Genomic DNA, 17,874 nt, shown 5'->3' with positions numbered 1-17,874 from the left:
AAACACGTGGATGAAGAGAACAGATTAGTGGTTCCCTGAGGGGAAGAGGGTTGGATGTTGGGTGAAAGGGATAAAGGGGCACATTTGTACGGTGATGGAAAAAAACGAGACCATTGGTGGTGAGCACGATGTAGTCTATAGAGAAATTGATACATAATAATGTACTCCTGACATTTCGGAATGTTATATACCGTTACGACCTCAATAAAATAAACGAAAAATATAAAAGAGGAATACATTGGGGAGCGAGAGGATAATGTGGCAAGTTGAGGGGCCTGGGGACCTTCAGAAAAAGACAGAGAATGAACACACAGATGCAGTTTAAAAATTAGTGTCTTTTAAAGACCTGAAGCGTGTTTGGAAAGAGAGCGGGAGAAAGCAAACATATAAGATCAGCCTAAGTTCATATTTTCCCCTAGATTTCAGATTTTAACGCTCTGATCCTCCGAATTACAATATGTGCTGCTGTGGTCCTAGTGAACTCCATGTTCCAGATTGGTACAGATTTATAAAGGCCACCAGAAGCAGCTTTATGTCCTCCAAGTGAAGGACCAAAGCGCTGAAAATGGGACCCTGGAGGTCAACGTTACTGAATGTTTCCAAGAATTATTATGGGAAGGCTATTGAGATGATCTGCAGCCTTATCTCAGCCCATTTTAGAAGAAGAAGGAGACTAGATTTGCAAGCCACAGAACCAGGGAAATGCGTTATAAGAAGGACTTGGGTTAAAGAGAAAGGTGTGACCAGATAGCCAGGCTCTGTTCAAGCCAGCGGGTACAGCAAAATGGCAGCCAGCTAAAGTGGAACAGGGCTGGCGGTTGATGATTCAGGGAAGGTGAAGGTTAGGAAAGGGTCATCTTCCCTAATCAAGAGAGAGACCCTTTGACCACCAGTTAGAGAATCCCCCAAATTCTCCGCCTGCCCTAACTCACTGAAACTGAGAGGTGAGGTAGGACCTCCGTGACTCATGAGCACTTAACCCAGGGAGGAGATCTGGGAGCAGCATATTTCCTGTTTCCAGTGTCCCTGTTGAGCCAGTTATGGACGCATTTGCATTTTGGTTGGGAAATTATTGGACAGGCCAATTTTAGGCAGCTCCACTTCCCCCTGGGTGGGGCGTCCAGCCCTATAAAGAGGTCCTCTGCTGCACGACTGCCATCCGCCTGGGACTCAAGTCCTGATCTACTTTGGAGAACCTACCTGGTAAGTCTGATTTCTTGAGTTCATCTGTTGTTTGGTGCTCTCAAATGTTGAAGTTAGTCTGGAGACAGCAAGTTTGGTGGCTCCAAAGGCATGGCCGTGGGTTTGATGCTACTTAGGTGATAGAAACTTAGACTTGGGGCACAATGGTATGCTGTTTTCACTTGTCTTTTGGTAGATAGTTTGATGTCCTGTATGGAAAAGAAATTAACAGGGAAGGTATGATATAAAGAAGAGGGAAGACCAAAGTATTTTTCTCTCTTCTCTATCTTTTTGGTGTCCCTTTCCTTCTGCTGAGATTTCGAAGGCTTGTGTCTCAGAAGGTGTAAGGCCCTTGCCTTCTTCCTGACGGCCGTTTGCTCGGTACCTAAGTCAGCCTATTGGGCCCTCAGGGGAGATCACGATGATAGCAATTGCCAGTAAGCTTGCCCAGGATTTCAGAACTTGTGACGACCTTTCTTGAAGATGTTATTTTCATACAAATAACGTGACTTGGTTCTTTCAAGCAGAGATATTTTCTGGGAAAATATCATATGAGGAAAGACATGGTTTTCTCAGGACTGGTGAAGCAAATTGCTAAAGAGGAAGGGGGACGCTGGAAAGTGCTAAAAAGGGAGTTCAGAGATGGCAGCATGATCTTGGAGGTGGAGAGGGAGCGTCTCTTCATACTATATAATCCTTGTAGTAGAAGAGAAATCTCTCTCTATACGAGTCCCTTCTTGTGAACACTGTCTATAATTTCTTTCAGATACTGAGACTCCAGCAAGATGTCTTATCAACAGCAGCAGTGTAAGCAGCCCTGCCAGCCACCTCCTGTGTTTCCACCTAAGTGCCCAGAGCCATGCCCACCGCCAAAGTGCCCCGAGCCGTGCCCACCCCCAAAGTGCCCCGAGCCGTGCCCACCTCAGCAGTGCCAGCAGAAATGCCCTCCTGTGCAACCCCCTCCACCACGCCAGCAGAAGTGCCCACCCAAGAGCAAGTGACAGCTTCAGCATCCATCAGGATCAGGAAAAGACAAGGACAATTGGCTCACCTCGTTCCACAGCTCCTCCTTCACCTTCTCTTCAAAGCCTGCCTGGATACAGAAGGGGCTTCTCCCTCCTTCAGCCTGTAAAACGCCTGTGTGATTCCTGACAGCAAAAGGGTTCCGTCCTGAGGCTGTTACACTGCTGCTCTCCGGGAGGTAGCTGAGAAAGGGTGGTCCTCAGCTGTGCCGGCATCCCAGAGCTTCAGAAGAAAGAACAGCAGCTGTCTTCCTGGTGCCAGCTGAGGATTCTCTCGATGTCTTCTGTGTCTGTCTGTCACCTGGGCAGGGGTTTGCATCACCTGGGCAGTTGTTACTTTTCTTCCATTTCCTGAATAAAGTGCAACATTTTCTGTGACGGGATCAATATTGTCTTCCTTTGAAAATCTGCTTGTTGGCAAGATCATATCACCCTTTTGGGTTTCTTGCTATTTTTCTTTGTTCCAAAGCTCACGTCTCACAATCAGTGTTATCTGGGTTTGGGGCCATATCAAACATTATTTCTACGTCGTATCCAATCCATTTTGTTTTCCTCATTTATTGTTTGATTGATTTAGTCACAAACTGTCTAACTCCTCAAGATTTCAATCTCTCTACTACAAAGTGGGTAAAGTCCTTTTGACAATCCCAGCGTGTCTTCGGCATGAAATTGAACGGTAAATTAGTTGCCCCAACGCCAGACACATATTAGCACTCGGTAAGGCATCAGAGCATCCTTGTCTCCGTCATCATCAACAACCTCATCGTCACCCTCACCGTCACCACGACCACGTTTGCTGCAGCAGGAAAGGGGCTCAGACATAACCAGGGTAGGAAAGAAGAAGATTCTGAAACTTTATTACTCTCTCATATTCTGTTGTTCTCTTTTTTTCTGAAGTACTCTATTTTTTATGTGATGTTGCAGATGAAGAGCTTTTCGGGGAGTAGTGGAGTATTCTTCATAAAATCATAGGCGTTCTGAAACCATGGGGAGCACAGAAGGAAGACAAGTAATACGGGTCTTTACAAGGGAAAGTGCTGCCTCCTCTCCATGTGAACCACCTGCTCTTCTCACTCCCACCACCCGCCAAATTTCAGGGTCCCGTCTTGTATGTTCACCTCTGTAATTCCTTACCTCAAGGTTCTGACCCCATGTTTGAAGAATATTGGGGTGTACATCTTTGTATAGATTGCGAAGCTACTGTTGATATGTAGCTTGTTTTCTAAGTGCTGAGCCTACCAGTCAGCTAAGCTGTGGAGACAGGGATACGTTCTTTATATGTATCCTTTCTGTCTTCCTGAGTTTCCACACACAGAAGAGTTACTTGAGATCACACACACACACACACACTCCCTGATAAATGTAGCATTATTCAAAAAGCGACAAAGTCTTCCTCTCAAATCCTAGTATCTTTAGTCATTTTAAAATTAAGCGGATCTTCCTCTGTCGAAATTCTCCAATCAAATCATATATCCGGCAAGGTGTTAATTTCTAAAAATATAAAGAACTCATACGACTCAACAACGAAAAAGTGAACAACCGTATCGACAAATGGACAGAGGATCTGAACAGACATTTCCCCAAAGAATATATACAGATGCCCAACAGGCACATGAAAACATGTTCAACATCACTAATTATTAGAGAAATGCAGATCAAAACTACACGGAGATCTTACCTCTCACTTGTCAGAACGGCTATAATTGACAAGACAAGAAATAAGAAGTGTTGGAGAGGATGTGGAGAAGAGGGTACCCTTATACACTGCTGGTTGTCTTTTCATTTTCTTGATGATTTCCTTTGGTGTGGATAACATTTTTAGTTTCACCTAGTCTCACCTGTTTATTTTTACCTTCGTGGGTTGTACTTTTAGTGTCATGTCTATAAAATCATTGCCAAGACTGATGTCAAGAAGCTTTTCTCAAATTTTCCTCTAGGTGTTTTATGATTTTAGGTCTTACATTGAAATCTTTAATCCATTTTGAGTTAATTGTCGTGAGTGGCGCAAGATAGGGATTCAGTTGTATTCTTTGGCATGTGGCTGTCCAGTTTTCTCAACACCATTTATTGAAGAGATGATCCTTTCCCCGTTCTATGTTCTTGGCATCCTTGTCAAGGATTAGTTGACTGTATATGCTTGGTTTATGTCTGCCCTCCCCGTGTGTTCCAGTGGTCTATGTGTCTGTTTTGATGCCAGTACCATAGATTTTTGTTACTATAGCTTTCTAATATAGTTTGAAATCAGGATGTGTGATACCTCCAGCTTTGTTCTCCTCCCTCAAGATTGCTTTGGCTATTTGAGATCTTTTGTGGTTCCAAACAAATTTTGGGGTTCTGTTTTCTATTTCTGTGGACAAAGCCAGTGGAATTTATCGGAATTGCATTGAATCATTCAATCACTTTGGGTAGTATGAACATTTTAACAATATTAATTCTTCCAATCTTTGAACACTGGATATCTTTCCATTTATTTGTGTCTTCCTCAGATTCCTTCCTCCTGTCTAATCGTGTTCAGTGTCCAGGTCGTTCACGTCCGTAGTTAAGTTTATCCGTAGGTAGTGGTTTGTTTTCCATGCTATTGTAAATGGCATTGTTCTTTAGTTCCCTTTTTGAAAGTTTGTTTTAAGTGTACAGAAACACCACTGGCGTTTGTATATTGAATTGGTAAGTTTTCTAATTTGTTCATTAGTTCTAAGAGGTTCTCGGTGGAGTCTACAGGGTTTTATAGAAGATTTACCTAAGATGTATAAAGGATTATGTCATCTGCAGTCAGAGGCCATTTTCCTTCTTCCTTTCCAATTTGGCGAACTTGGATTTCTTTTTCTTGCCTAATCGTTGTGTCTAGATCTTTCAGTACGATATTGAAGAGTAGGGAGAGTGGAAAACCCTGACTTGTTCCTGATCTTAGAGGAAAAGCTTTCAGATTTCAGGATTAAGCATGATGTTTTCCGTGGGCTTGTCATATACGGCCTTTTTTATGCTATGGTACATTCCTTCTCTACGGAATTCGTGGAGAGTTCTTGTCAGGAAAGGATGTTGCATTTTGTCAAACGCTTTTTCTGCATCCATTGAGATGATCGTATGATTTTTATTCTTCATTCTGGTAAAGTGAAGTGTCACAGTTGTTGATTTGTGCTTGACGAACCATCCTGGCATCCCAGGAATCAATCCAGCGTGAGCATGCTGTGTGATCCCTTTTTCGTGACGTTGAATTCTGTTTGCTAGTATTGAGGAAGGATAAGGGAGAGTGAGCTTTACACGCAGAAATAAAAGCAGAAGGTAGAAATTTAAGGGGGCTTGCAGTTACCATTTCTCTAAGAATATCAGGAATATCTCACAATAAATAATTCCTGGCTCTTTATGTCTATTTCTTCCTTATTGTGTTGTAGAATTTTGATTTGCAGGGGCTATTTTGTTCAATGGCATATAACACATAGTGGTAAAATGTGAGATAAAACTTTGTGTTATGAGTTGGGGAAAATTTTCTTCTTTCCTATAGTTTTTCTCATAGTAATGAATCACGGAAAACTCTTAGCAATTTATGGACTGGAGATATTGAATTGAACATGGGCCTATCTGACTCGTAATGTGCATAAAGCGAAGCTCTTTAGATATGTAGACAGATGATACACAGATAGATAGCTAGCTAGCTAGCTAGCTAGCTAGCTAGACAGATGATAGATAGACAGACAGACAGACACGTGGTGTTTGTCTTTGTTTGTGTATCCTGTCTTCTATGTCTCAGGCCTCGGATGTTGAATCTTGATGAATGTTGGTCGATAGATGCCATTGTTCATGTTGTGGCAGCTGTTCATGTAGCTGATCTTGAGAAACTCTGAGTGTTCAAGTTGACGTCTGACACCTACAAAGTGACTTCTGCCTTACATGTTTGGGGCACTAGAGCTGCCATGACTTTGCTTCCTAGACTTTCATGATTAGCACCTTTTATGACAAGGATGTCCTCAGCGGCAGAGTTTCAAGATGCAACCGAGACTGGATTACCTGAAACTGCAATCCCATCTGAGCAGCTAATTCTCAAACTTTGGATGACAGAAACCAGACAGTTCTCTCAGAATATGTGCTTAGATGGGAGCGAGGCTGTGGAGAGTAGTGAGTGACCTGCTGAGGAAAGTCCCTTCTCTATCCCCCCTGAAATAGTCCACGTGAGCCGTTTAGTGATGACACTGTTTGTAGACACCCGGCCTAAAGGTGCTGAATGGATGGCTCTGGCCCTGCAACGTCACGGCTGAAGGGCAATCTTGATCAAAAGCTCTTCCTCACGGGCGGGAACAATCACGGTTCTCGGGACCTAACCTGTGTACCTGAGGGGATGTGATGCTGGGTTGATTGAGGGAACCTTTACTCTTCCGGAGCATAGCTGGTGACTGCTTCAGGGGTGTTGAGTGTCTCTTCTTCCTCTTCCTCCTCATTCTCTTCTGCTTTGTCTTTTTCCAATTATAAAACCACATTCTTCAAAAGCTTCCTGATGACATGGCCAAGGCAATGAGGCTCGAGTAACATCACTTTTAATGTCCACTACTCAGCATTTAGTCAGCACCGCTGACTGCAGGATGAGTTAACAAAGATATGAAAAGACTAATCACTAAATGCATGGATCTCATCTCCTGAGTGACTGATATGTACCAAATGGGACAGAGAAGAGAGACTTTGAAGCACCCCGAGTGTCCCTCAACTGATGAGTGGAGAAAGGAGATGGGGCAATATATATGTATACACTGGAATACTACTCAGCCCTAAAAACAGACGTAATCATCCCACCTGCTACAACATAGATGGACATCAGGTGGTCTGCTGTTAAGGGAAATAAACCAGACATTGAAAGACAAACACTGCATGATTTCACTCATATGTGGAAGATATACAAACACGTGGATGAAGAGAACAGATTAGTGGTTCCCTGAGGGGAAGAGGGTTGGATGTTGGGTGAAAGGGATAAAGGGGCACATTTGTACGGTGATGGAAAAAAACGAGACCATTGGTGGTGAGCACGATGTAGTCTATAGAGAAATTGATACATAATAATGTACTCCTGACATTTCGGAATGTTATATACCGTTACGACCTCAATAAAATAAACGAAAAATATAAAAGAGGAATACATTGGGGAGCGAGAGGATAATGTGGCAAGTTGAGGGGCCTGGGGACCTTCAGAAAAAGACAGAGAATGAACACACAGATGCAGTTTAAAAATTAGTGTCTTTTAAAGACCTGAAGCGTGTTTGGAAAGAGAGCGGGAGAAAGCAAACATATAAGATCAGCCTAAGTTCATATTTTCCCCTAGATTTCAGATTTTAACGCTCTGATCCTCCGAATTACAATATGTGCTGCTGTGGTCCTAGTGAACTCCATGTTCCAGATTGGTACAGATTTATAAAGGCCACCAGAAGCAGCTTTATGTCCTCCAAGTGAAGGACCAAAGCGCTGAAAATGGGACCCTGGAGGTCAACGTTACTGAATGTTTCCAAGAATTATTATGGGAAGGCTATTGAGATGATCTGCAGCCTTATCTCAGCCCATTTTAGAAGAAGAAGGAGACTAGATTTGCAAGCCACAGAACCAGGGAAATGCGTTATAAGAAGGACTTGGGTTAAAGAGAAAGGTGTGACCAGATAGCCAGGCTCTGTTCAAGCCAGCGGGTACAGCAAAATGGCAGCCAGCTAAAGTGGAACAGGGCTGGCGGTTGATGATTCAGGGAAGGTGAAGGTTAGGAAAGGGTCATCTTCCCTAATCAAGAGAGAGACCCTTTGACCACCAGTTAGAGAATCCCCCAAATTCTCCGCCTGCCCTAACTCACTGAAACTGAGAGGTGAGGTAGGACCTCCGTGACTCATGAGCACTTAACCCAGGGAGGAGATCTGGGAGCAGCATATTTCCTGTTTCCAGTGTCCCTGTTGAGCCAGTTATGGACGCATTTGCATTTTGGTTGGGAAATTATTGGACAGGCCAATTTTAGGCAGCTCCACTTCCCCCTGGGTGGGGCGTCCAGCCCTATAAAGAGGTCCTCTGCTGCACGACTGCCATCCGCCTGGGACTCAAGTCCTGATCTACTTTGGAGAACCTACCTGGTAAGTCTGATTTCTTGAGTTCATCTGTTGTTTGGTGCTCTCAAATGTTGAAGTTAGTCTGGAGACAGCAAGTTTGGTGGCTCCAAAGGCATGGCCGTGGGTTTGATGCTACTTAGGTGATAGAAACTTAGACTTGGGGCACAATGGTATCCTGTTTTCACTTGTCTTCTGGTAGATAGTTTGATGTCCTGTATGGAAAAGAAATTAACAGGGAAGGTATGATATAAAGAAGAGGGAAGACCAAAGTATTTTTCTCTCTTCTCTATCTTTTTGGTGTCCCTTTCCTTCTGCTGAGATTTCGAAGGCTTGTGTCTCAGAAGGTGTAAGGCCCTTGCCTTCTTCCTGACGGCCGTTTGCTCGGTACCTAAGTCAGCCTATTGGGCCCTCAGGGGAGATCACGATGATAGCAATTGCCAGTAAGCTTGCCCAGGATTTCAGAACTTGTGACGACCTTTCTTGAAGATGTTATTTTCATACAAATAACGTGACTTGGTTCTTTCAAGCAGAGATATTTTCTGGGAAAATATCATATGAGGAAAGACATGGTTTTCTCAGGACTGGTGAAGCAAATTGCTAAAGAGGAAGGGGGACGCTGGAAAGTGCTAAAAAGGGAGTTCAGAGATGGCAGCATGATCTTGGAGGTGGAGAGGGAGCGTCTCTTCATACTATATAATCCTTGTAGTAGAAGAGAAATCTCTCTCTATACGAGTCCCTTCTTGTGAACACTGTCTATAATTTCTTTCAGATACTGAGACTCCAGCAAGATGTCTTATCAACAGCAGCAGTGTAAGCAGCCCTGCCAGCCACCTCCTGTGTTTCCACCTAAGTGCCCAGAGCCATGCCCACCGCCAAAGTGCCCCGAGCCGTGCCCACCCCCAAAGTGCCCCGAGCCGTGCCCACCTCAGCAGTGCCAGCAGAAATGCCCTCCTGTGCAACCCCCTCCACCATGCCAGCAGAAGTGCCCACCCAAGAGCAAGTGACAGCTTCAGCATCCATCAGGATCAGGAAAAGACAAGGACAATTGGCTCACCTCGTTCCACAGCTCCTCCTTCACCTTCTCTTCAAAGCCTGCCTGGATACAGAAGGGGCTTCTCCCTCCTTCAGCCTGTAAAACGCCTGTGTGATTCCTGACAGCAAAAGGGTTCCGTCCTGAGGCTGTTACACTGCTGCTCTCCGGGAGGTAGCTGAGAAAGGGTGGTCCTCAGCTGTGCCGGCATCCCAGAGCTTCAGAAGAAAGAACAGCAGCTGTCTTCCTGGTGCCAGCTGAGGATTCTCTCGATGTCTTCTGTGTCTGTCTGTCACCTGGGCAGGGGTTTGCATCACCTGGGCAGTTGTTACTTTTCTTCCATTTCCTGAATAAAGTGCAACATTTTCTGTGACGGGATCAATATTGTCTTCCTTTGAAAATCTGCTTGTTGGCAAGATCATATCACCCTTTTGGGTTTCTTGCTATTTTTCTTTGTTCCAAAGCTCACGTCTCACAATCAGTGTTATCTGGGTTTGGGGCCATATCAAACATTATTTCTACGTCGTATCCAATCCATTTTGTTTTCCTCATTTATTGTTTGATTGATTTAGTCACAAACTGTCTAACTCCTCAAGATTTCAATCTCTCTACTACAAAGTGGGTAAAGTCCTTTTGACAATCCCAGCGTGTCTTCGGCATGAAATTGAACGGTAAATTAGTTGCCCCAACGCCAGACACATATTAGCACTCGGTAAGGCATCAGAGCATCCTTGTCTCCGTCATCATCAACAACCTCATCGTCACCCTCACCGTCACCACGACCACGTTTGCTGCAGCAGGAAAGGGGCTCAGACATAACCAGGGTAGGAAAGAAGAAGATTCTGAAACTTTATTACTCTCTCATATTCTGTTGTTCTCTTTTTTTCTGAAGTACTCTATTTTTTATGTGATGTTGCAGATGAAGAGCTTTTCGGGGAGTAGTGGAGTATTCTTCATAAAATCATAGGCGTTCTGAAACCATGGGGAGCACAGAAGGAAGACAAGTAATACGGGTCTTTACAAGGGAAAGTGCTGCCTCCTCTCCATGTGAACCACCTGCTCTTCTCACTCCCACCACCCGCCAAATTTCAGGGTCCCGTCTTGTATGTTCACCTCTGTAATTCCTTACCTCAAGGTTCTGACCCCATGTTTGAAGAATATTGGGGTGTACATCTTTGTATAGATTGCGAAGCTACTGTTGATATGTAGCTTGTTTTCTAAGTGCTGAGCCTACCAGTCAGCTAAGCTGTGGAGACAGGGATACGTTCTTTATATGTATCCTTTCTGTCTTCCTGAGTTTCCACACACAGAAGAGTTACTTGAGATCACACACACACACACACACACTCCCTGATAAATGTAGCATTATTCAAAAAGCGACAAAGTCTTCCTCTCAAATCCTAGTATCTTTAGTCATTTTAAAATTAAGCGGATCTTCCTCTGTCGAAATTCTCCAATCAAATCATATATCCGGCAAGGTGTTAATTTCTAAAAATATAAAGAACTCATACGACTCAACAACGAAAAAGTGAACAACCGTATCGACAAATGGACAGAGGATCTGAACAGACATTTCCCCAAAGAATATATACAGATGCCCAACAGGCACATGAAAACATGTTCAACATCACTAATTATTAGAGAAATGCAGATCAAAACTACACGGAGATCTTACCTCTCACTTGTCAGAACGGCTATAATTGACAAGACAAGAAATAAGAAGTGTTGGAGAGGATGTGGAGAAGAGGGTACCCTTATACACTGCTGGTTGTCTTTTCATTTTCTTGATGATTTCCTTTGGTGTGGATAACATTTTTAGTTTCACCTAGTCTCACCTGTTTATTTTTACCTTCGTGGGTTGTACTTTTAGTGTCATGTCTATAAAATCATTGCCAAGACTGATGTCAAGAAGCTTTTCTCAAATTTTCCTCTAGGTGTTTTATGATTTTAGGTCTTACATTGAAATCTTTAATCCATTTTGAGTTAATTGTCGTGAGTGGCGCAAGATAGGGATTCAGTTGTATTCTTTGGCATGTGGCTGTCCAGTTTTCTCAACACCATTTATTGAAGAGATGATCCTTTCCCCGTTCTATGTTCTTGGCATCCTTGTCAAGGATTAGTTGACTGTATATGCTTGGTTTATGTCTGCCCTCCCCGTGTGTTCCAGTGGTCTATGTGTCTGTTTTGATGCCAGTACCATAGATTTTTGTTACTATAGCTTTCTAATATAGTTTGAAATCAGGATGTGTGATACCTCCAGCTTTGTTCTCCTCCCTCAAGATTGCTTTGGCTATTTGAGATCTTTTGTGGTTCCAAACAAATTTTGGGGTTCTGTTTTCTATTTCTGTGGACAAAGCCAGTGGAATTTATCGGAATTGCATTGAATCATTCAATCACTTTGGGTAGTATGAACATTTTAACAATATTAATTCTTCCAATCTTTGAACACTGGATATCTTTCCATTTATTTGTGTCTTCCTCAGATTCCTTCCTCCTGTCTAATCGTGTTCAGTGTCCAGGTCGTTCACGTCCGTAGTTAAGTTTATCCGTAGGTAGTGGTTTGTTTTCCATGCTATTGTAAATGGCATTGTTCTTTAGTTCCCTTTTTGAAAGTTTGTTTTAAGTGTACAGAAACACCACTGGCGTTTGTATATTGAATTGGTAAGTTTTCTAATTTGTTCATTAGTTCTAAGAGGTTCTCGGTGGAGTCTACAGGGTTTTATAGAAGATTTACCTAAGATGTATAAAGGATTATGTCATCTGCAGTCAGAGGCCATTTTCCTTCTTCCTTTCCAATTTGGCGAACTTGGATTTCTTTTTCTTGCCTAATCGTTGTGTCTAGATCTTTCAGTACGATATTGAAGAGTAGGGAGAGTGGAAAACCCTGACTTGTTCCTGATCTTAGAGGAAAAGCTTTCAGATTTCAGGATTAAGCATGATGTTTTCCGTGGGCTTGTCATATACGGCCTTTTTTATGCTATGGTACATTCCTTCTCTACGGAATTCGTGGAGAGTTCTTGTCAGGAAAGGATGTTGCATTTTGTCAAACGCTTTTTCTGCATCCATTGAGATGATCGTATGATTTTTATTCTTCATTCTGGTAAAGTGAAGTGTCACAGTTGTTGATTTGTGCTTGACGAACCATCCTGGCATCCCAGGAATCAATCCGGCGTGAGCATGCTGTGTGATCCCTTTTTCGTGACGTTGAATTCTGTTTGCTAGTATTGAGGAAGGATAAGGGAGAGTGAGCTTTACACGCAGAAATAAAAGCAGAAGGTAGAAATTTAAGGGGTCTTGCAGTTACCATTTCTCTAAGAATATCAGGAATATCTCACAATAAATAATTCCTGGCTCTTTATGTCTATTTCTTCCTTATTGTGTTGTAGAATTTTGATTTGCAGGGGCTATTTTGTTCAATGGCATATAACACATAGTGGTAAAATGTGAGATAAAACTTTGTGTTATGAGTTGGGGAAAATTTTCTTCTTTCCTATAGTTTTTCTCATAGTAATGAATCACGGAAAACTCTTAGCAATTTATGGACTGGAGATATTGAATTGAACATGGGCCTATCTGACTCGTAATGTGCATAAAGCGAAGCTCTTTAGATATGTAGACAGATGATACACAGATAGATAGATAGATAGCTAGCTAGCTAGCTAGCTAGACAGATGATAGATAGACAGACAGACAGACACGTGGTGTTTGTCTTTGTTTGTGTATCCTGTCTTCTATGTCTCAGGCCTCGGATGTTGAATCTTGATGAATGTTGGTCGATAGATGCCGTTGTTCATGTTGTGGCAGCTGTTCATGTAGCTGATCTTGAGGAACTCTGAGTGTTCAAGTTGACGTCTGACACCTACAAAGTGACTTCTGCCTTACATGTTTGGGGCACTAGAGCTGCCATGACTTTGCTTCCTAGACTTTCATGATTAGCACCTTTTATGACAAGGATGTCCTCAGCGGCAGAGTTTCAAGATGCAACCGAGACTGGATTACCTGAAACTGCAATCCCATCTGAGCAGCTAATTCTCAAACTTTGGATGACAGAAACCAGACAGTTCTCTCAGAATATGTGCTTAGATGGGAGCGAGGCTGTGGAGAGTAGTGAGTGACCTGCTGAGGAAAGTCCCTTCTCTATCCCCCCTGAAATAGTCCACGTGAGCCGTTTAGTGATGACACTGTTTGTAGACACCCGGCCTAAAGGTGCTGAATGGATGGCTCTGGCCCTGCAACGTCACGGCTGAAGGGCAATCTTGATCAAAAGCTCTTCCTCACGGGCGGGAACAATCACGGTTCTCGGGACCTAACCTGTGTACCTGAGGGGATGTGATGCTGGGTTGATTGAGGGAACCTTTACTCTTCCGGAGCATAGCTGGTGACTGCTTCAGGGGTGTTGAGTGTCTCTTCTTCCTCTTCCTCCTCATTCTCTTCTGCTTTGTCTTTTTCCAATTATAAAACCACATTCTTCAAAAGCTTCCTGATGACCTGGCCAAGGCAATGAGGCTCGAGTAACATCACTTTTAATGTCCACTACTCAGCATTTAGTCAGCACCGCTGACTGCAGGATGAGTTAACAAAGATATGAAAGGACTAATCACTAAATGCATGGATCTCATCTCCTGAGTGACTGATATGTACCAAATGGGACAGAGAAGAGAGACTTTGAAGCACCCCGAGTGTCCCTCAACTGATGAGTGGAGAAAGGAGATGGGGCAATATATATGTATACACTGGAATACTACTCAGCCCTAAAAACAGACGTAATCATCCCACCTGCTACAACATAGATGGACATCAGGTGGTCTGCTGTTAAGGGAAATAAACCAGACATTGAAAGACAAACACTGCATGATTTCACTCATATGTGGAAGATATACAAACACGTGGATGAAGAGAACAGATTAGTGGTTCCCTGAGGGGAAGAGGGTTGGATGTTGGGTGAAAGGGATAAAGGGGCACATTTGTACGGTGATGGAAAAAAACGAGACCATTGGTGGTGAGCACGATGTAGTCTATAGAGAAATTGATACATAATAATGTACTCCTGACATTTCGGAATGTTATATACCGTTACGACCTCAATAAAATAAACGAAAAATATAAAAGAGGAATACATTGGGGAGCGAGAGGATAATGTGGCAAGTTGAGGGGCCTGGGGACCTTCAGAAAAAGACAGAGAATGAACACACAGATGCAGTTTAAAAATTAGTGTCTTTTAAAGACCTGAAGCGTGTTTGGAAAGAGAGCGGGAGAAAGCAAACATATAAGATCAGCCTAAGTTCATATTTTCCCCTAGATTTCAGATTTTAACGCTCTGATCCTCCGAATTACAATATGTGCTGCTGTGGTCCTAGTGAACTCCATGTTCCAGATTGGTACAGATTTATAAAGGCCACCAGAAGCAGCTTTATGTCCTCCAAGTGAAGGACCAAAGCGCTGAAAATGGGACCCTGGAGGTCAACGTTACTGAATGTTTCCAAGAATTATTATGGGAAGGCTATTGAGATGATCTGCAGCCTTATCTCAGCCCATTTTAGAAGAAGAAGGAGACTAGATTTGCAAGCCACAGAACCAGGGAAATGCGTTATAAGAAGGACTTGGGTTAAAGAGAAAGGTGTGACCAGATAGCCAGGCTCTGTTCAAGCCAGCGGGTACAGCAAAATGGCAGCCAGCTAAAGTGGAACAGGGCTGGCGGTTGATGATTCAGGGAAGGTGAAGGTTAGGAAAGGGTCATCTTCCCTAATCAAGAGAGAGACCCTTTGACCACCAGTTAGAGAATCCCCCAAATTCTCCGCCTGCCCTAACTCACTGAAACTGAGAGGTGAGGTAGGACCTCCGTGACTCATGAGCACTTAACCCAGGGAGGAGATCTGGGAGCAGCATATTTCCTGTTTCCAGTGTCCCTGTTGAGCCAGTTATGGACGCATTTGCATTTTGGTTGGGAAATTATTGGACAGGCCAATTTTAGGCAGCTCCACTTCCCCCTGGGTGGGGCGTCCAGCCCTATAAAGAGGTCCTCTGCTGCACGACTGCCATCCGCCTGGGACTCAAGTCCTGATCTACTTTGGAGAACCTACCTGGTAAGTCTGATTTCTTGAGTTCATCTGTTGTTTGGTGCTCTCAAATGTTGAAGTTAGTCTGGAGACAGCAAGTTTGGTGGCTCCAAAGGCATGGCCGTGGGTTTGATGCTACTTAGGTGATAGAAACTTAGACTTGGGGCACAATGGTATCCTGTTTTCACTTGTCTTTTGGTAGATAGTTTGATGTCCTGTATGGAAAAGAAATTAACAGGGAAGGTATGATATAAAGAAGAGGGAAGACCAAAGTATTTTTCTCTCTTCTCTATCTTTTTGGTGTCCCTTTCCTTCTGCTGAGATTTCGAAGGCTTGTGTCTCAGAAGGTGTAAGGCCCTTGCCTTCTTCCTGACGGCCGTTTGCTCGGTACCTAAGTCAGCCTATTGGGCCCTCAGGGGAGATCACGATGATAGCAATTGCCAGTAAGCTTGCCCAGGATTTCAGAACTTGTGACGACCTTTCTTGAAGATGTTATTTTCATACAAATAACGTGACTTGGTTCTTTCAAGCAGAGATATTTTCTGGGAAAATATCATATGAGGAAAGACATGGTTTTCTCAGGACTGGTGAAGCAAATTGCTAAAGAGGAAGGGGGACGCTGGAAAGTGCTAAAAAGGGAGTTCAGAGATGGCAGCATGATCTTGGAGGTGGAGAGGGAGCGTCTCTTCATACTAAATAATCCTTGTAGTAGAAGAGAAATCTCTCTCTATACGAGTCCCTTCTTGTGAACACTGTCTATAATTTCTTTCAGATACTGAGACTCCAGCAAGATGTCTTATCAACAGCAGCAGTGTAAGCAGCCCTGCCAGCCACCTCCTGTGTTTCCACCTAAGTGCCCAGAGCCATGCCCACCGCCAAAGTGCCCCGAGCCGTGCCCACCCCCAAAGTGCCCCGAGCCGTGCCCACCTCAGCAGTGCCAGCAGAAATGCCCTCCTGTGCAACCCCCTCCACCATGCCAGCAGAAGTGCCCACCCAAGAGCAAGTGACAGCTTCAGCATCCATCAGGATCAGGAAAAGACAAGGACAATTGGCTCACCTCGTTCCACAGCTCCTCCTTCACCTTCTCTTCAAAGCCTGCCTGGATACAGAAGGGGCTTCTCCCTCCTTCAGCCTGTAAAACGCCTGTGTGATTCCTGACAGCAAAAGGGTTCCGTCCTGAGGCTGTTACACTGCTGCTCTCCGGGAGGTAGCTGAGAAAGGGTGGTCCTCAGCTGTGCCGGCATCCCAGAGCTTCAGAAGAAAGAACAGCAGCTGTCTTCCTGGTGCCAGCTGAGGATTCTCTCGATGTCTTCTGTGTCTGTCTGTCACCTGGGCAGGGGTTTGCATCACCTGGGCAGTTGTTACTTTTCTTCCATTTCCTGAATAAAGTGCAACATTTTCTGTGACGGGATCAATATTGTCTTCCTTTGAAAATCTGCTTGTTGGCAAGATCATATCACCCTTTTGGGTTTCTTGCTATTTTTCTTTGTTCCAAAGCTCACGTCTCACAATCAGTGTTATCTGGGTTTGGGGCCATATCAAACATTATTTCTACGTCGTATCCAATCCATTTTGTTTTCCTCATTTATTGTTTGATTGATTTAGTCACAAACTGTCTAACTCCTCAAGATTTCAATCTCTCTACTACAAAGTGGGTAAAGTCCTTTTGACAATCCCAGCGTGTCTTCGGCATGAAATTGAACGGTAAATTAGTTGCCCCAACGCCAGACACATATTAGCACTCGGTAAGGCATCAGAGCATCCTTGTCTCCGTCATCATCAACAACCTCATCGTCACCCTCACCGTCACCACGACCACGTTTGCTGCAGCAGGAAAGGGGCTCAGACATAACCAGGGTAGGAAAGAAGAAGATTCTGAAACTTTATTACTCTCTCATATTCTGTTGTTCTCTTTTTTTCTGAAGTACTCTATTTTTTATGTGATGTTGCAGATGAAGAGCTTTTCGGGGAGTAGTGGAGTATTCTTCATAAAATCATAGGCGTTCTGAAACCATGGGGAGCACAGAAGGAAGACAAGTAATACGGGTCTTTACAAGGGAAAGTGCTGCCTCCTCTCCATGTGAACCACCTGCTCTTCTCACTCCCACCACCCGCCAAATTTCAGGGTCCCGTCTTGTATGTTCACCTCTGTAATTCCTTACCTCAAGGTTCTGACCCCATGTTTGAAGAATATTGGGGTGTACATCTTTGTATAGATTGCGAAGCTACTGTTGATATGTAGCTTGTTTTCTAAGTGCTGAGCCTACCAGTCAGCTAAGCTGTGGAGACAGGGATACGTTCTTTATATGTATCCTTTCTGTCTTCCTGAGTTTCCACACACAGAAGAGTTACTTGAGATCACACACACACACACACACACACTCCCTGATAAATGTAGCATTATTCAAAAAGCGACAAAGTCTTCCTCTCAAATCCTAGTATCTTTAGTCATTTTAAAATTAAGCGGATCTTCCTCTGTCGAAATTCTCCAATCAAATCATATATCCGGCAAGGTGTTAATT

General features: G+C 43.7%; 3 protein-coding genes across 3 annotated transcripts; all 3 read left to right on the top strand.

Moving 5' to 3' along the window:
• The first annotated feature begins 1,967 nt into the window (after positions 1-1,967).
• Positions 1,968-2,183, top strand: LOC131402961 (small proline-rich protein 2E-like). The gene has a single exon (XM_058537412.1). The coding sequence runs from the start codon at positions 1,968-1,970 to the stop codon at positions 2,181-2,183; it is 216 nt and encodes a 71-aa protein (XP_058393395.1).
• A 6,871-nt stretch (positions 2,184-9,054) lies between these two features.
• Positions 9,055-9,270, top strand: LOC131402954 (small proline-rich protein 2E). Its single transcript, XM_058537402.1, has one exon. The coding sequence runs from the start codon at positions 9,055-9,057 to the stop codon at positions 9,268-9,270; it is 216 nt and encodes a 71-aa protein (XP_058393385.1).
• A 6,873-nt stretch (positions 9,271-16,143) lies between these two features.
• On the top strand, positions 16,144-16,359 carry LOC131402944 (small proline-rich protein 2E). Its single transcript, XM_058537394.1, has one exon. It carries the CDS (start codon positions 16,144-16,146, stop codon positions 16,357-16,359), a length of 216 nt encoding a protein of 71 aa, XP_058393377.1.
• The last annotated feature ends 1,515 nt before the right edge of the window (positions 16,360-17,874 follow it).

The sequence above is a fragment of the Diceros bicornis genome, chromosome 4 (assembly GCF_020826845.1).
Source record: "Diceros bicornis minor isolate mBicDic1 chromosome 4, mDicBic1.mat.cur, whole genome shotgun sequence".
NCBI lineage: Eukaryota > Metazoa > Chordata > Mammalia > Perissodactyla > Rhinocerotidae > Diceros > Diceros bicornis.
Note: the sequence above shows the minus strand (reverse complement) of the source record. Positions and strands in the feature narration are given on the sequence as shown.

Bases quoted from the DNA above. Each gene is read 5' to 3' on its own strand.
- LOC131402944 (XM_058537394.1), top strand. From the start codon at position 16,144: ATGTCTTATCAACAGCAGCAGTGTAAGCAGCCCTGCCAGCCACCTCCT.
- LOC131402961 (XM_058537412.1), top strand. From the start codon at position 1,968: ATGTCTTATCAACAGCAGCAGTGTAAGCAGCCCTGCCAGCCACCTCCT.
- LOC131402954 (XM_058537402.1), top strand. From the start codon at position 9,055: ATGTCTTATCAACAGCAGCAGTGTAAGCAGCCCTGCCAGCCACCTCCT.